The following is a 20,257-nucleotide window of genomic DNA, read 5'->3' on the forward strand; positions in this document are numbered from 1 at the left end:
AGTATTTTGGCTGTGAACAATCGACTGATTTTTTTTAAGTAACCCAATAAAAAATATTTAAATTTAATTATCTAGATAATATCTATAACTTAAATATTTAAAAGTCGTTCAATAATAATTGGTGATATACCTACCTATACATTAAAATCATTATCATCATCGGTCTATATAATTAAATTCACTGCTGGATGAAGGCCTTACTAATCTAATTCCATTCCACCGGTACCTAATAATAATATACCTAGTAATTGCGATAACCCACTGTGATAAAAATTTCAATATAAGTATTATACTGAAGTCATTGATAATGCAAAAAGACCACAAATTATGCTAAAATGAGGCTATAAAATTATTTTTACCAATCTCAATTTTTATTGAAAATAATTTAAATAAAAGTGCAATATTTTATTTTTAATTAACAATTAAAAAACGTGGATGTACCAGAGTCTAATCTCTTTGGGAGGCGGCTCTCGTGGTGCAGTGTGTAAGGCGCTTGCCTTCCACCCAAGAGTTCTGGGTTCGATTCCGGTGAGGACACAATATTTATGTGTTTTTCTCAAAGCCTGGGTGTTTGTGATTGTTCAAAATTACTAACAACAACGGACATGGTTATTAATAGTTAAAAAAAAAAAAAAAATCTCTTTGGGACGTACCTACCTAATTCTTTTTCATTGAATAATCGATAATAATATTATGTGGACAAGTATCACGCATTTATACAAGTATACCCTACCTAGACAAATTATTTTGGGTAAAAATAAATAGTATATGGCAATATTTTTACTAAATGTTAGAAAGATGGAGTTTGAATTTTTGACGTTTTGTTTTTACAGTGTGTTTATTTCTATTTTTGCGATTTTATCGCCCAAAATTGAATGTGAAGTGTTTGAATAAACTATGAATAATTCTTTATCTGAAAGTGTTCATCTTGACAACCTACAGTTTTCATTTGTTTCTCATTAAAATGGATTTCAAAGCCGATTTAGCTCATTCTATGTATCAAAGCATTATTAACCGAAACGTAGAGTAAGTTTTATTAATGAAATGTGTTAACTATTCTATCGTATATGCGTTATTAAATTAATTAATTCTTTGAAATACATTTCAATGTTTGATTATATGAAGTTATACTTATCCTATGTACTAGCACTGATTTTTCAGTAGATTCTTATACTAATTATTTTTTGTTATTTTTTTTTTTAATTTGAATATTTATTGTTTAATTAAATTATTAATCAGCTAAGTACCTTTCCCTCCATAATATCTTCGCTAATATTCTAGTACTCCATACATCATTTTGGTTAAGGTGTTTTAAAATCAAACCAAAACTTAACACAATCTACTTATTTTTGGGTTACAGTGGGTTGTTGGGTTTTGGTTTGGTTTTTCGTCTCAAAAGACTTCGATCTCTGCAGGAGTACTATACAATTATCATAATATCTTCACTTTCCCTTTCCCCCTTCCCTGCCATATACATACCGAGGATAATATTTAGTAGCTTTTCAGGACGCAGGAACCTGTGTAGCTTCAAAAAAGGCATGCTAGATATTTTTCAGTCATCTGTAGCATGTTGAGCCAGGTCCAACATGTCTTCACCTTGGATGTAGCATGAAGCTACATGGTCAACTTTCTTATCTTAATGTTACAGACAAAGTCATTCCAAAGCACACTGTGTCTGTTGCAAAAATCTCTTCCTGAAACTCAGCATATGGTTGCACTTCTCCCAAAGTCCACTATTATAGTCAGGCCGTTACACGAAACTGTAAACTTCGAGGGTAGTGCTAGATATTGTTTATACTTCGAATACAATATGGTAAACTGTTTGTCTAAAATGGTGATTGCTGCATATTATATCATCAACTAGCTAACTTGATTTTCACTGTTTTTGAGATAGCTATTGAATATGATTCTACATATCCTTCTCTACGAAATGCTAAAACTAGGTTAAGTCAGAAGCTAATAGGAACTGTATTAATTTTGTCTTTGAAAATATTAGATAACATCCATATACCTACTGGCAGTTAAAAGTTTTAACTGCCGGTAGGTATATGTATGGCGGTACCTTGCACGCCGCGAATTTTATTGCAAAAATAAAAAATGTATTAAAGTTTATTTATAACAACTTACAAAAGAAATGAAGAGTGCGTTGATTGTTTCCGCCATCTATCCATAATAACAAAATTAACATGTTTATGATTTGTATCTAATAATTGATTTACGTTAGTAAAATCCCGTTTAAAGCGGTACATCCAAAGATGTCATTTTTGTATGAGCGGCGTTCCGTTCACGGAAAAGTTCGCATCTTAAGACATTATTGGCAGCCATCCGGTTAAAACCATAAATGCAATAAATGAATAAAAATAAATAGTATATTATTATCTACAATATTTTTTCATACAATTGAACATTATTTAATTGTTCCCTATTAGACAAGCATAATTTTCTATTTTTATTTTAAATAATAATTATAGCCTAGATTTATGTTAATCAAGTAAAGTTTAAATTTCATTTTCCCAACGATGACCAAATCAGAGTTATCTAGTTGTATTATTGAGGTGACAATATTCTATCGATAATCTTCATTTCTTGCGAATAGGTAACTGATTGCTTTCTGAGATAATCAATAACTATAGATAAGCACTACCATCGTAATTCGTAATTCAGTGCCATGGTATGAATATCGTCGGCCTTGATTTCTTCATAATGTGCCGTGACTTGCTACAATAAATCAGCACTGTCATAATGCAGTCGTCATTTGGTTTTAACCGATTACAGCTGTTCAGACATTCCTGATTGACCCGAATGCTGCTCGAGTGAGCTTTCTTTGTGAAGCACCACCCCCTGTGATGTGCCTCCTCAGATATTTAAAACTGTCAACACTCAATATTGTGACAGTTTCTTTGGATTGGTGTAGATGCTATTGCACATAATAATGAGGCTAACGCGAGACGATTTTTTATGCAACCTGCCTCGTGTTTGCCCCCCATAAAATTGTTAAATAGTTATGCTTTAAAACTCAAGTTACTTCTGATTTATTTGCAGGGACATTGAGATGCTTTTACAAATAAACGATCCAAATGAAGTATTACCAAACGAAGGTATAAGTATCTTGCACCTGGCTGTCGGGATAGAGCCCATTACGTCATCGGAAGAGATCACAAGGATCATTCTCCAATATGGCGGAGATCCCAATCGGCGGTATTATATTTCAATAAATTATGCACTATTATTATCGTGTTCAGAAATTTGTACGTATGCAGTTCGCTGTATCACACTTCACCGTGAAATGTTGTATCGGAAATATATGGTCGTATATTAAAGCCCGTCCAACCTCTTCGGGTCGTATAGTACTGACATAAAAATCATGTCTAAATAAAACACAGTTCTTGTCGGTTTACAGGAAGCCAGCGGCAAACAAATTTTGAAAACAGCTGATATACTGGATTATTTGTTAGGTTTGGCTCTAATAAAATTGGAACATTATTGTCAGCAATGCTCCACGAACAATGCATAATTTTTTCATCGCAGTGCTATTTATAGAGATGACCGTGTAGTATACGGCCATCTCTTTCCGATAAGAAAGCTCACGGTGAACTGTGCTACGGTGAAATGTAATACATACAATTTACATGTAACCATTATGATAGCCTGCGATAGATCTTGGCTGCCTCAAGGAGACTCTTGTACTCTGCTTAGTCCTCCGCTCTCTTTTTCCAGTTAATCACTCCCAGCACTCGGAGATCTCCTTGTAGGCTATCAAGCCACTGAATTCATGATTTTCCTGCACTTCATTTTCTTTCTGGATAATTAAACATTAGGATTTTGTTCATCTACAATTTTGCAATATATGTCACGACATTGGGTTCTGATAAATTTGACGACTTCGGGTTCATCAGACAGCTTGTAGAGTACATGAGTGTTGAAATATATTATTGAGTGTGACATTGAAAAATGAGTGATTATTACATTGATGGTTTAGTCAGTTTAGTGTAAGGATATTGTTCGAGTATGTCCATTTATGTATGTTTTGAGATGCATGAGGAATTGACCCATTATGTATATTTTGAATGATACAATATCTTCTCAAATATCCTGTTTGGACGCACAATATTTTTACAGCAGAAAGATACGATGCAGAGGAACGTTTTGTGTTTGTTAACTGGTCCTGTGCCTTCAGCAAGTTATTTCGCTCTATGGTGCCGGGCAGCCAAAGTGGATGTCTGACGAAACGTGGACTGAAATTGGAAAACGAGCCAGGCTGAAAGCCCTGAGAGACGAGGAGACAGACCCCGACCGAACCGAGGACCGCCGGACTGACTACCAAACCCAAGACAGGGTAGTCAAACGATCCGTGCGGTTGGACAAGCGCAATTTTATGAACCGGCAAATTGAAGCGGCAGAGGAGGCAGCAAGCAGAAATGACACCAGGAAACTCTTCCGAATCACCCGTGAAGTCTGCGGCAGGCGACCACCGACTCCCGGAGCCATTCGTGGTCCCAGTGGAGCAATAGAGTCTGACGCAGAATGTGTCAAGAAGATTTGGAAGAATCATTTCTGCGGAGTGCTGAACCGTCCACCCCCTTTGGATCCCTTTGACATATCTGCGGAAGCTTTACTTTTGGACATTCCCCGAGCGACCGATATTTCCGATTGCCCGCCCACGCACACCGAGATAAAATCGGCTGTGAAAAGGCTCAAGAACGGAAAGGCACCGGGGGGAGACGGGATTCATCCTGAATTCCTCAAGTACAGCCTGAGCGCAATCCTGCACCCTATGTTTCATTTGATGACAAAGGTGTGGGAAGAAGAGCGCTGTCCAAGGGACTGGGTGAACGGTGAAATCATCACACTTCACAAAAAAGGTGACCCTCTAAGCTGCGACAATTACCGAGGCATTACGCTACTCAGTGTTCCGGGAAAGATTTTGGCAAACATCCTCTTGATGAGAATAAGGGACCCAATAATGCACGTCCTCAGGAAAAACCAAGCCGGGTTTCTACCTGGTCGAGCGTGTGCAGACCAAATCCACAACCTTCGATGTGTTCTCCAGCAGAGCCATGAGCTGAACAGTCCGATGGCCTGCTGCTTTGTGGATTATGAGAAGGCTTTCGACAGTCCGCACCGCCCCTCCCTCTGGACGATACTGGGAGCATACGGGATCCCTCCCAAGATCATTGCCATAATCAAAAGCCTGCACGAAAATAGCGAATGCTGTGTCAGAATTGGAGACACTGTCACGGAATGGTTCGGGGTCACGACCAGAGTCAGACAGGGTTGTGTCCTTGCACCGTTTCTCTTCATATTCTCTTTGACTTCATACTACGGAAGTCAATACCACCCGACCGAGGCATACCTGTTACCCCCACGGTGAAGCTATGCGACCTAGAATACGCCGATGACGCTGTCCTATTCGACAACTCAATCGAGGGCATTCAAGAGACAATCGACAGGTTGCATAACAACTCCTCTCGCGTTGGTTTGAAAATCAACGCGAAGAAAACCAATGTCTTGTGTAATAGCACCTGTCCTGATCCAGATTTCCCTCTGATTAGCGACGGACAAAACATCGAGAGCGTCGACAGCTTCAAGTACCTGGGGGTACACATCACGGGAGATGGCATTTTGCAGAAAGAGCTCGCTATCCGAATGGGAATGGCTGGAGCAACATTCAACTCGATGCGGAATGTCTCGGACTCACGATTGTACTCGGTCAAAACCAAATGCCGCCTATTCGACGCTTGCATTCTGACGGTGCTGCTTTACGGTAGCGAATCATGGCACCTTACGAAGGCTCAGAGCAACCGTATACTGAGCTTCGAAAACAGATGTTTGCGACGAATACTGGGTGTGCGGTGGTATGACTTTAGGAGCAACGAGGAGATAAGAGAACGCACCAAGCAGCCTCTCATCACGCTGAAAGTGAAGAGGCGACGTTGGACCTGGCTCGGCCACGTGCTGCGGATGCCAGAAGAGAACTTCAACCTGGCTTGCCTGTTCTTCAAGCCGACCGGATTCCGGCGTCCTGGAAGGCCGCTAAATACAATCTACAGAGTGTATACGGCGGAGCTACGGGATGCTGGTTTGACCTGGAACGAAGCAAGAAGACTGGCGAGCGACAGGGATTCTTGGAGGCGCCGCGTGGTGTCCATATGCTCCAGTTAAGGGGCGGATATGGCAAAAGAAGAAAGAAGATGGTGCCGTGATCGACGGGCCACACATACAAATCTCACGAGTTATCTCTTCTGACTTTAAACTCAAATTACTAGCCACTGTCTATTGATTTGCATAATCTAAAAAATTAAACACACATTGACATCTGTTTGAATAATTATGAAATACTAAGCCACAAATTACAGCTGTTGTAGTAAGAGCTTCGCTCCACAATCAACATGTCTCGTTAAAAATCTGCGGCCTGTCAGATACTGCCATAGTAAGGCATAGGAAAGGTTAACTCAATTTCAACAAAACCTGGACCTATCTTTGGACTAAGTCATTGAATTATAAATTCAAGACATTCACGATATCTTATAATGAAATCCATGGGATTGCGTCTTAAGACAGCCATCATTCTTTCTAGCAGTAATAGACTTTGCTTATATTGTAGTTCAGAAGACGGTATGACTGCCATTCATGTTGCCGCTGCATGGGGCCGCCTGGAGATAATCAACCTTCTCCTGGAGCATGGTGGGAATCAGTTTTTGGAGGACTTTGAAGGGAAGACCGCACTCGATTACGCTGTTGAGAATTGCCATCAAGATGTTGTTCATTTCCTGATTGAAAATTCCAACAGTTATCATCACAATAAACATCATGACACGCCTGATAAGTTCAGTTTTAAATTAGGTAAAACTACTCCTAATTTCTTTATACTACAAGCATTTGTCGACTTCTGAATTTTTTCGACTGAAAAACTGTATTTTTTGATTTAAATAAATTGTTATTGATTGATTTTTGCATATATCGTTGGTGTTTTGTAAAAAGGGCGAATCAACCATTTTGGCGAAATCGCGATTTTAATGATAAAAACAATATGTACCTCACTAGCTTTGTTGTGTAAAAACGGCAAATTTCTATCTCCACAGGAAAGTACTTAAAAACGATAATCGTATGGGCGAATATCCACCTAGTACTACAAATAAAAAACGAATCTGACATGTTATGCCTTTTAAAATACTGTATTATAATGCCTATTATAAGGACAGTATTCTTTCTAAGCTTTATTATAAACTTGTTAGACATTTATAATCATCCACAAGTAATTAATAAATAAATGTCAAAAGTTAAAAATCCTCCTACAAAATAGCATTTTGGTTAATTCGCCCTTTTTACAAAACACCGATGATTTATGAAAGTGGTAAAAAATATTAACAAACTAACCAAACCACAATTATTATCCTCTACACAAATGGTTTGTTTTTTAGTAGCATGAAAATTAACTATATAAACTACTAACCATGGCCCCCACATCTTAAAGCGGGCCCCCAGGCCACAGTGTTTGGCGGACCCTCAACCTATCGCTGAGGTTAAGGGCAGTGCTCTACAGTAGTTTCCCAAATAATATTCCGCAGAACTTCAGGGTTCCGTGTAAAATAAAGGATATTCCATGTATTTTTAGCCATTTTTGGTATTTTTAAATGAATCTGCTTGAATTGTTGGCACTCAGCATCATATTATAAAGCACTGATTGAGACTCCCTTTTGTGATAGCCAAGTGACATGCGGCCATTCGCCATGTTGGATAAAAAATAGTCATTTTTATAAGTCAGGAAATTATAAAATAAATTTCTACTTGTTGACTTTTTTTACTGTTAGAGCAAATTTGTGGTGTGTTTATCTCAATTAACTGATCGACCTGCCACACCGGGGCCTTCCTAAGCCCGGGCCCCCAGGCTAGAGCTTTGTTAGCCCCCCCCCCCCCTTGCCACTTGCCACCATGCCACTAACTTTACTGTTAATTACTATAGTTCCCGGCCACTTAATTGATCGATATATTATCTACATCTATATTATATAACAATAATAATTACATTACTCTATATTAAAATATCTGTGTCTAGGCATACACAATATGTCAAAATGAAAATAATTCAGCAATAATAAACAGCAAAGTCTAACAAAACAACATCAAATTTAAATCAAATCCAAAATGATATGCTTACTTTATCTGTCATGGAAATTCAAAATTGGAATTTGCAGGAAAGATAATTTGAACATAAAACTTTGTATTTTACCAAGTTTTTATTAGCTCGTATTCTTGTTTGTCTGGTGCAATTTTTTTCTTGTGTGTCCAGTCCTAGCAACTAAATTATTAATATATACGTGCGTTATGATGGAAATCAATATGAAATGTCAAAATGACATTTCAGTATTCTATATTTATTCAATATTTCTATCAAGTACAAAAAAAAGTATTTTTTACTATATAGAATTGTCAAGTTTATATGATTCAACAGAAAATTTTAAAACGTGGTATATAAAAATTTCTTTTTGTCTTGTAATTATTTTTATAAATGATGTACGACCAAAGAGATTGGACTCCCATCTCTTTGCGTACAACCTATTCTTCAACAAAAGTCTGTTAAAGTACCCTGGAAATGTAGATTTAGTTTTTTACACTTTTTTTTCAGACAAAATCATCGTAAAAAATGATTACGTTGAGGCAGAATATTTTCCTCAAGGAAAAACAGAAAATGAATCCAAATCGATTAAAAAATCTGAATACGTAAATGAATGGTGTGAGAAAAATTTTGAAAAACATGACGAAACCACAGACGATTTAAGTTTGTATTCAGCTAAATCAAAACAAACTCTTGACAGCAGTGATAGAAAACATTCATCTAATTATGATACTTGCCTATCTATAACTAGCCGAGGATCAAAAGCTAGTCCAAAACAATCTAATGACTATTCCAAAATAGAAGGAGACATTTGTAAAAGCGATGATACAGTTTATTCCGACGAATGTTTTGTGAGCGGTGTTGAATCCATTGCGTTTACAAAGACCGAAGAAAACGACGCTTACAGCGTGATTTTAAAGCAATGCAACTCATCTAAGGAGTCTGAAGAGACCGTCAAAACGAAGACTTTCGTCAATTTTGTTTTTCCTGAGTCGCCGCATCAAAACTATAACTCAAGAAGCAGCGTCAACTCGCGGAAACGCTACAACAACTATCATGAGTTGAAGAATGAAACTTCAGACGACAGTTCTGAGTTCAGCGATACTTCGTTAGATATCAATGCGGACTGCTCAAGCGTATCGTCTGTCGTTTCGAGCAAGTTCAATAAAGCCCACATTGCCAGCTCCTTGAATTTAACTGAGGAATCGAATACTGAGGATATTTTTAATAAAAAGGACAACCATAATTTTAACATTATGAGCAATTGTAACATTTCAGACAAATGTAACATTTCGGACAAGTGTAATATTTCAGACAAATGTGATATTTTGAACAATTGTAACAATGTAGATAATTGTAACATTGCAGACAAATGTAATGTTGGAGATAACTGTGATATTATGACTGAAGATAAAATTATTGACAAGGTTTTTCATGAAAAGAAAATTAGCATTGTTATTCCTGATAGAAAAACTAGTTTTCTAGCATTGAAGAAATCAATGCCAATGTTAAATGACACTCTTCTAAGTGTGGCGGAAGAATACAAATATGAAGATGAACAGGCCGGAATTGTCTTGCTGGAGAAACGGATTCTGGTAACTCCTGTACCGTAAGTATTAAGATTATTCTATTTTATATTTTACTTTGTAATCTCAGGGAGTGGATCAAACTCACCCCATTTTACGTTAACGGTTATTTAATTATTAATAAAAACAAACTAGTGGTGGGAAAACTGGTTGATTTTGAAGACTAAGTATACTTACTACCAGTTTAAAAAAAATACTTAGTATCGAAACTTGTTCTAAAATACTTACTAGTATTTGAAATGTCAGCTTTAATAGAATCACTAAAAATACACTGAGCTGATTCTATTGGCTTTTCGAAATGTCCCATTTATTATAAAATTTAACACATTTAAAATTTATGAGTTGTTTTTATCTTAGGTTATTATATTCTTGTTAACATAAAATGAATATACAATGATTTTTTTATTATTTTAAACATGTTTTGAGCTGTCATAACAAGCCTGTGTCTGTCACCACATTCCTGAGGGAATGTGCTGCCAATTACACAAAATTTATGACCTATTGTTCGAATATAAGATTATGTCATTCGACGTGTAATATGCTATCTCACTCGCAGCACGCATTTAATGTCAGTAGTATTGAAAGTCTACCAACTAGAGAGCGACTCGCGATGATCTCATCGCATGCATTCGAGCAAGTTTATTGGGCCACACGTACTGAGTATGGGTAGTTGCATCCGAGACTTGAGTACACAAACTGGTGGCAGTATTTCCAACTCACCTCTAATAAAAACGATTGTAATCTGTTTAGTTCTATCATACGTCAAAGAGCTTCTGATAGACATACCAATAAGAAAAAATCTTATAAAAAAAGTTGGATCTAGTGAAATTTAAAACTTATATCTTTCACTATCTGGGCGAGTGCTCTTATCTTTTGAGACTATGTCCTTCGTTTAAATACATCATGGTTTCCATGTCTTTCATCAAAAATCAACATCCGATCTAATATATCTAGTTTCGACTAACATAATAGACTATCAGACCTTTTTACGCTGAGCAATGTTTGCTGTCAGCTAAACCGAACACTTTTCGACACATTTAGAGCAGCGTTGACATTTCATACACCTTGTCACTTTGAAAATGGCGTCTGTGATGAGCTCAGAATGTTGTTAAAGAAGGATTACATTCTAACAAGCATTCAATAATTCTCGTAAAATCAAAGACATGTTAATGAAACCTCTTTGTGAGGCGGCCAAGATCGACATCAGATTGTAGAGTTAATATAGAAAAAATCTATAATCAATTTAAATAAAGCGAGAATACTAATTCACGATATGTTTATAGAATAACTACAGAGAGTTGCGATTCGTCTATAGCATTATCTACGACAAGCTCAGTGTCTACGTTACCAGAGTCACTGAGTTACGACACGGACACTCTTCGAAAAGAGCTGACGGCTTGTGGTGTACATCCAGGACCAATCACCACATCCACCAAGAGGGTGTATTTAAAACGCCTGACTAAATTAAAAAAGACACCCATTATTGTTAGCGATTTGCATACCCCCAAACAGAAATGTAAGTTATATTTTATTTATAATATTAATACTTTCGACCGAAGGTACCTACTTGATGGAATTTGAATTTAAATTCTAATGGATTTAAGTTTTGTACTATTCCATTTGAGTCGTTTTTTGCAACCCGGTATCATGTAAGAATATTATTGAATATTAATTGTTTAACTATGTAATAACTCTTAATGACTGATATCATAGATATATCTCATTAGTTAACTCTATTAATTCCCAATACGTTACCATTGTTCCCAGAATGTACGTTTTTACACCTCTTGAGTGTAGTATTTTTATTGTTTATAATATATTATTTTCCCATGAGTGTGTCAGAATTATGTATGTTCAATAATTAGAATGGTACATTCTTAAATCTTGTGAATTATTCGTTGAATAAAAGAAATACCTAGCTAAGTATCCATAATTTGTTTGTTATTTTTTTTTATTGACTTAATAGGTAGGTGATAAAGTTTTTGCCTACTTTATTATATTGATTTGTTATATATTATGTTAATAGTATTCGTTGTCAGTGTGTGTTTGCCTTTTGGTGAGTGTACACAGTGCCTGAAGATGCCGAAAGGCGAAACCCGGGTTGCAAAAAACGACTCAAATGGAATAGACAGTACAAAACTTAAATCCATTAGAATTTATATTTTATTTATTATCATATTATGCGAACTCTCCATCCTGCTCTTTCGAAGGGTTGGGGAGAATTGTTAAAAGGATTAACATTTGTGTTAACTTAATTATCTCGAATTCCTCCAAATGGCATGCCTTACACTGCCTTACAGCTTAAGTGTTGTTTTTTTATGCACAAATTACAAGAGCATACTTGACGATTTCCACCGACCATCTGGCCCCATTGAGTAATCTAGTAGACTGTAAAACATTTCTATTATAGCCTGAACAAACAGACATCCGACGATAGGGGTGAAAGATTGTCTCGAAGGCGTTTGCATTTACAGCACTCTCTCAGTAATCCGCCATTTCAAAAACCAGACAGGTGTCCAATTAGTGAAAACGGCGAATTATAGTGCATAAATACAAAATATTGTAAAAATTAAAACAGGTATTTCGTAAAAATAGTTTTTATTGAGAAATTTGTACTAGCAACTTTTATGATCAAAATCAATTATGTATTAAATAATTATACATATTAATTATTATAAACTAAGTTTATTAACTACATACAAATTAAACAGTAAATCACTTAACACAACCACTTGTTTCAGTGTTGTTTGTTTTTTTTTTTTGAATATTGTTGGAAGATTGTGTCGTCTCATAATTTATGCAACATGATGAATGTGTTGACGGTTGCATTATTTTCCTCTGCCCATTTAATGGTAACGTGTCAGTCCCGGCTAGTGCATCTTCTGATTTGACTGTATGAGCTGCGGTCGGTTGACAATTATTGCCGTCATCCTCAGAATCCAAGCCTCTTGGTGTATTTACGAGCTCGTCTCCAGTCGGAAGTGGTGCATACCCCTCAGAACTTTCCGCTATCCTTTCTTCCAAAACATTTCGAATTAGCTCTGAGTTTTCAGTCGCCCTCTGAATCAATCCTTCTAATGGAACTAAGTCTTCCGGTTCCCAGTTTTCATCATCTTCATGGAGGGCCACAGCTTTTATCATGATTAAATCATTGCTCGTCCCGGTAGGTTATTCCATGCCTCAGCTACATTAAATACGACTGCGAACAGTTTATATAGACATGCGGCGGACTATTGAATTTTACATACGAATACCGGCGAATTATAGAGCCTGATTTTGTGTTTTAACTAGTAAAAATAACGGCGGACTATAGTAGTTGTCGGATAATCGAGCGGCGGATTACTGAGAGTGTACTGTAGTTACATTTTTAATAAGAATATTTTTGTCAACAACGGTCTGCAACAGTTATCGAACTGTAGGGTATGAAAAAAGTTGGAAACATTTTTCAATATTTTTAACCGTAATAAAAATCATCGCTCTTTTCCAAAATGCAGGCCGTAGCACACCACGTAGGAGTGTTGATTTGTGGTATCCTATTACTGGACACTAGCACTATGCATAATAATAATATACAAAGTCTTTCCCTCTTAGGGGAATATTATTTTCTCCTTATATGGCGGCACTACATATTATAAAAGTAACAAAAAACTATTTTTGAAAATGGAAGATTACTTCTGTCATTTGAAATAATTTTGTTTCATAATGATTTTCTTTCGAAGCAGATTTTTTAGTTGTCATTCTAAAGCACATAAAGGTTATAATATTATCGACTACCTATATTAACATGATCTCTAATTGGACTGCGTCATGCATTTATTAGTCGAGCAAAGTTGATGTACTTAGCTTTAATGTTATGTATCTTATTGCAATTGTGCTCAATTTAATACTTCACTGAAAACATTGTATTATTACTAGAAAAATTTCTATTTACTGTATCTTTCTTTCAAATATCATGTTGCCGTAATCAAAATTCCTTGTTTCTTCTGTTAGTGTATGCAATAGAAATGGAAAAAACCTTCCGCGATCCAAACTGGAGTACAGACATGTTAACGTATATTCCTCTGGAGCGTCAACTAGTCCAGCAGTTCGATGCGCCGGATCTTAATAAGCGATGGCGCGAGGGCATCGTCAAGTCTTCGTTCACATACCTCCTGTTGGACCCTAGGATCACTGATAATCTGCCATGCAAAACTGATGTAATTTCAAAACCGGACGCATGGAGAAAGTTTATTGATTCTATATTTTACGTTGGAAAAGGTAAAAGATCCAGACCATACTCTCATCTCTACCAAGCCGTCTCCTTGTACAATAATGGTCAATTGAAATCCGACGTTAAAAAATTACAGAATATATTCGATATATGGAATAACAACACAGGCGTTGTTTGTTTGCATATATTTCAAAATGTTATACCGGTAGAGGCTTACACGAGAGAGGCCGCCATGATTGAGGTGCTCGGCTTGAAGAACCTGTGCAACATCAAGCCGGGTAATTATTACGGAGTCGTTTCTACGTGGCCTTTGAAGCAGAAGAAATTATTGGGTGTCTATTTACTGTACAGAGCTATGTTGATATTTCTGAATGAAGGTGAGAGGCAGTTGCGACCGGCAGATATTGGTTGAAACCAATTGAATGTACCAAATTAAGTAAGCCATTAGTTATGTAATACCGAAATATCTTGAAAAAACCTTTCTTCTGTCAGAGCCTTCTGTGGTCAGTTTGACATGAGTGCTATTTTCTATGCGAGGTCAATGATCTGCTTCTCTATCTCACTGTTTATATGAAAATTAGTAGACCAGCAGATCTATTCCAATGTATCATTATAAATATTGATAAAAATGCTATGATGCATTCCAAGAGTTAATTATCTCGGGGTATGAAGTGTTAATAATATCTGTGAATAATAATAACCTCGCGAGCTGTCATGTCATGTAAGGCAAACAATTAAGATGGTATTATATTATACTGTCGTATGTCAATAATTTCTCTGTTTTCACCTATAAAATTTATGTGATTTCAGAAATATAACAAAACACATTAAGGTGTTACATAGTTATAATATATCTGCCGATCTCTCTTTCTTGCTTTACTATCATATATTTAGGCTTAATCTGTATATAGAAGGTATTCTTTAACATTTTTGGTTAATACACAACATGGTATGTAATATGGCAAAGATAATTGATACTAATGTTTACCATATTCACACCAAAATAGTAAAAAATTCATTCGCACATCCGGTGCAATAACGTCATAAATGCAAAACAGGAGAAGCATTTAAAGATTGTGAACTTGATAGTCACATGATTTCATGATTTGACATATTGTCGCTTAAGAAACAACACCGCGGAAGTCAATTAATTAAAATTTTCAGGGGCAAACGAAAACCGTCTCAAAAAATTTCAAAAAAATGTTTTTTTTTAACTAAACACAAAAAAAAATAAGTTAAAAGGTATCAATTTTCAATTTTTTCAGACGGTTTTTGTTTGCCCCTGAAAATTTTAATTAATTGACTTCCGCGGTGTTGTTTCTTAAGCGACGATATGAGACCTTTGAAGAAAACTATAAGAACTGTATTTATGACATTGACGCACCAGCGCATCTATTCTATACACAAGACTGCTATCAGCCGCGATCGGCAGCTATCGAGGGTAGTTTTGTATCGAAGTAGTAGCACTTATTGTAACAATTACAATAAGTTAGTTGTAATTGTTACAATAAGTGCTATGTTTTAACAGCACCTCTCTTGGGTGTGTAGAAGGTTAGTAGGGTTAGTAGAAGAAGAAGAAGAAGTAACTTTATTTTATAAACTTTATAAAGAGTTACAGCAAGTTAAAGTATATAATAATAATTACTTACCAAATACTTTATGTCAGACTTTCGCAGAATAAATCTTTATAAAACAACTTAAGGTGATTCATCAGTGCAACGGCAAATAATTTTCAACCATAGGCGCGACGAAATTTTGCACTCGCTCCCATTCGGAGAGAGAATGTAGAGCTGGAAACACGTCATTTTGCTTTGTGATGGCGACGGCCGTAATAATTCTTAAATCGTGTAAAGATGACTTAAAACGTTACCCATTTACTTTAAAAAGAAAACATGTCAATGAATATATTATTATTGTTACTGATAAAACAATAAACAGAACATTAAATGGACACATGTTGGATTTATAAGACAAATTATATTTGGTTTGACATGCCTCATTTGCACCCGCGACCCGCAATTCGCGCATCGCCTAGCGACGATCTTTTTAGACCGTGTCTCAACTGAGGTATGGCCTTAATGCATTTAAATCTATCTTTTTATTTATACTTTGCATTCATAGAAAGAAATAGTACTTATAGCAAATAGTATATTTACTGAAAACATAATGAAAATGTTTAAAAACTGGAACTATAAATACTATAAAAGCTGGAACGTCCACTAGGGACCAGGTGGACTACCCCTGGTTTAAATGGCTAACTTATTGTAACAATTATAATACTTCAATACAAAAATATGAAAAACTACCCTCCATAGCTGCTGATAGCAGTCTTGTGTATAGAATAGATGCGGAGGTGCGGAAACCTATTAGGCATGTTTTTGACATTAATCTCATTTTTTATTTTTTAGCATTTGTGACGTTGCACTAGATATGTATATTATATACATATTTCATACAATCCTTTAATATTGACGCAGTGATTTGTCAAAATGCTTTGAATAGGGCATATCCTAGAAAACTGTTAATTATTAAATTTTATGTACAAAGACTTGATGTATCCGTCCTGAATCTTGTTTATTAGAATACTCAGTAATATTATTTATAGGTAGGTATTGGTAGTTACCAATGTATGATAAATTATTAGTAAGTATCCGGGTTTTAGGATTACAGGGGCCTATCGACAATAACACAGTTTTGAGATAAAGGCAAATAAAAAATTTGGTACTATGAAATTCGTTAAATAGAGCACACTTACTCAACCGTATCTTGTAAATGATTATTTAGAGCTTTGTGTCACCAATAAATATGATTATGGCATTATCCAAACCAGGGTTAATTCAATACACGCATTTTTGTGTTTTTGTAGTTAGGCCCCTGTGATCCTAAAACCCTAGGATGTAATTGACGATATTATATTTTTATATATTTTTTTTCCACATGCTCTCAGATTCAGACATATTATTTCTTTTTTAATACATTTTTTTAATTGATTTGACATATTATTTAGAAATTATTTGACTTTTAAAGATTTATATACATAGTGTCATCTCCCGACAAGTGCGAGAGCGAAGAAGATGCATTCTCCTTCTTCGCTGAGTATGCTGGTTGTTGGTCATTGACTGTTATTTGGGACGTCGGGAATGAATAAATAAACACCTCGGAATGGTCAAAATCGGCAATTTTTTTTTGACTAGGTAATTCTTTAATATATTACATTTTATACAATTTTGCGGAAGACGAAATGTAACTTTTTACAATATCAATCTCTTAGAGCATCTGCCGCCAAACTTTTGCTTTCGATTTCACTTTCAGCAAGAAACGCTGCAAGCGATCTCCCACCGCAAAAGCGGTGTACAAAATATGCAACGTTGCCAGTAATTTTTTCAATGGCTGGGACTTACAGCGTTGCCGGATTTTTTTTTTTGTAATCGACCATTACTATGAGTCGGCTCGAAATGGTTCCTGCCTCTCTAGACCCCCAGAGGAGACATCCCCAGATGGGGACAATTCGGGGGTGTGACAATAGTCCATTACTTAAATTATATAACACGATGATCTCTTAGTTATAAATAATATTTTTTTTTATATTGGGAAATTAAATAGGTACTTTCATATCAATTTTTTACATATTAAAAAATTTATACTAATGATTGGAGGGAGGATTGAGGATTAAAACGGTATAAGTGACAATTGACAAATAAGAACAATGTTTTGGAGCAATTTTCACCTCGTAACTATGTGTGACCTTGTAACTGCCATTGTATGGTTTATTCCTGACATTGAATTACATTTTTATGAATTCTTGAATAAAGTGTCGCTGGATTTCAAAATCAGCCAAGTCCATAATAGATGAATAGGAGAAAAACAGCTTTTTGTCTTCTCAAAAAAACAGTCACAAGGGTGAAAGTTTATATTATTTTGAGTATAGAATATTTAAAATTAATAAATTCCACATTTTAATAATGCAGAAATGTTAGAAAGCAGTAGTTCTTCAGCAATTCACAAAAAAAGTCAAAAATACCTAAAGGTTGACTTGGCTGATTTTGAAATGTAGCGACACATTAATATACTATTATTTTCATAGCGATATACTTATCAAATTTGGGCATTTCAGCTGTACTTCAAATCTTAACACTAATAAAATGAAAGAAATATAAATATCTTTTCTTGGCATAGGAATAATGTATTATTTTGGAATCAGACCCCATTTACAGAATGTGGAAAACAGTTATGAATATTTTATACTTGCATATTTAAATTTTCAATCGATTTATTCAACAACCTATGCAATTGGATCCTTGTTAATCTTCGACTCCTCAATTTATTGACATATATCATCGTTTGATACTAAAATAATTGAGAAATTATATTAGTAGATACCTATATATAGCAGTGGTGAAGGGTGGAGGTAGGCTGTTAAGATCCGCCATAAATAGTGCACACTAAACTTGTCTTTGTCAGTCATACATATTTTGTTTTCATTGTACCAAGACTACAATTTACAGATGGCGTTGATTCGTTTTTAAAATTAAACTAAACCCTGCCAAAACCAAACCATAATGGATAATAGTCAACTATCTACAAAATGTCTTAAATTATGCCATTAAATCATACATCATTTTGGATATTTTATAGATGGAATAATATTTTTTATCTATTATAGTTTGGTTAGGCAGGGTTTAATGAATTTAAAAAAAATAACCAACATATTCTGTGAAAATATGGATTTCTAATTTAACGAAAATAAATAAGTATGAATGAAAAAGTGTGCACAATTTTTTCGGATCGCCCAAAATATACTAAAACTATTGTGGTTTGATTTAGGGTTTAATTGATTTTTAAAAACTAACCAACACCATCTGTCAATTGTTGTCTTAGTTCAATAAAAACAAATACGTATGACTAACAAAGTTTAATGTGCACTATTTATGTTGAATCTTAACAACCTACCTCCACCCTTCGCCACTGATATATCGATATAAAAGAGTTACTAATTGGTATTAGAGACATCTAGTGACAGGATTGTGAGAGATGCAAATATTAATTATTAATTTATATTTAAAAATTATTTATTATTCTAGAGCAGTGGTTTCCAACCTTTATGTTACTACGCCTCCCTTTAAAAAAAATCTTATCTTGGCGCCTCCCCCCCTTTATTTCATTAAATAATACAGACACTTTTTTAACACACAAGTTTTTACTACTTATTTATATTAAATTCATTTTTTAATAATTTTTTTTTTCATGCGACGAATGAGCTTGTTTATTACCACAATCAATTTTAATAGAAGTCAACCAAATTCATCATCGTTCATTGACAAAAATTAATGGATTCTATCATGGGCTCCACATACTGAATAGGGCCCACAGGCCAGGATCTTTCACCCATATATTTAAAATATTTAATAGTCCCGAAACAAAGCAGCGCCGCAGGCGACTTTTTTTACTAATAATAAAATAATATGAAAAATGCATAAGCAAACTAACCAAGAACTCAGGAAATAGATTTTTGTTTGCGAGTGACATTTAAATTTGAGGTTATTGTTTTCATGCAACCAGCGGTCGTTTTGTGCATTACCGAAACAGAGCGTTTGCAAAAGCGCCATTTTTTAATTTCTCCGCTCCAAATATTTTTTAATAGGATTTAAATATATGTATTATGTATTATATATTAAAATAAACATTCATGCACTGAATTTTCACTGTTACGTTAAGATATGAAGTTTTATTTATTTGTAGATATTATGGTATAAAAATTAATTTATTAAAAAATTTTGGCGCCTCCCCTGGCAATAGATCGCGCCTCCCCTGGGAGGCGCGCCTCCCAGGTTGGAAACCGCTGTTCTAGAGGATTTTATTTGGAATCGCTATATGTAACATGTATAATATATTATAAAAAACTACATTTATATTGAGTATTTATAAAATTGTCCTATAAATTATTAAAACTATTATTATGATAAGGCAAGGCAGCTCAATTAAATATACATTTCTACTTAAAAATATTTTATTTCCTAGTTAATATCTGTAGTTTTTTAAATAAAATAAAAAGATAAATGAATTATTATTGATTTGGCTACAACCGGTATGGGCCCTGGCCGAATCTGACATTATTTTCCACCATATTCTCTTTCGTGCTCTGGAACGCCATCTCTCTTCAGGGCGCTATTATATTTAATTTTTACAGACTGGTCCAAGTATCTTTCTGAATATCCTGCTCAAACACCGCCAGTTTCTGTGTGTCTGGAAATTTGTATGTATGCAGTTCGTCGTACTACACTTTACCGTGAAATGTTGTATTGGAAATATATGGTCGTATATGACCACTTTGGGTTGTATAGTACT

General features: G+C 35.1%; 1 protein-coding gene across 1 annotated transcript; it reads left to right on the forward strand.

The window, feature by feature from the left end:
* Positions 1-876: 876 nt before the first annotated feature.
* On the forward strand, positions 877-15,045 carry LOC147074337 (uncharacterized). Its single transcript, XM_085943952.1, has 6 exons — positions 877-1,026; positions 3,043-3,198; positions 6,605-6,843; positions 8,627-9,725; positions 10,986-11,218; positions 13,693-15,045. Exons 1-6 carry the CDS (start codon positions 965-967, stop codon positions 14,322-14,324), a joined length of 2,421 nt encoding a protein of 806 aa, XP_085800078.1. The 5' UTR covers positions 877-964; the 3' UTR covers positions 14,325-15,045.
* Positions 15,046-20,257: the final 5,212 nt, after the last annotated feature.

The sequence above is a fragment of the Rhyacophila brunnea genome, unplaced genomic scaffold (assembly GCF_057557595.1).
Source record: "Rhyacophila brunnea isolate RB1 unplaced genomic scaffold, BYU_Rbru_1.0 scaffold_16, whole genome shotgun sequence".
NCBI classification, from domain to species: domain Eukaryota; kingdom Metazoa; phylum Arthropoda; class Insecta; order Trichoptera; family Rhyacophilidae; genus Rhyacophila; species Rhyacophila brunnea.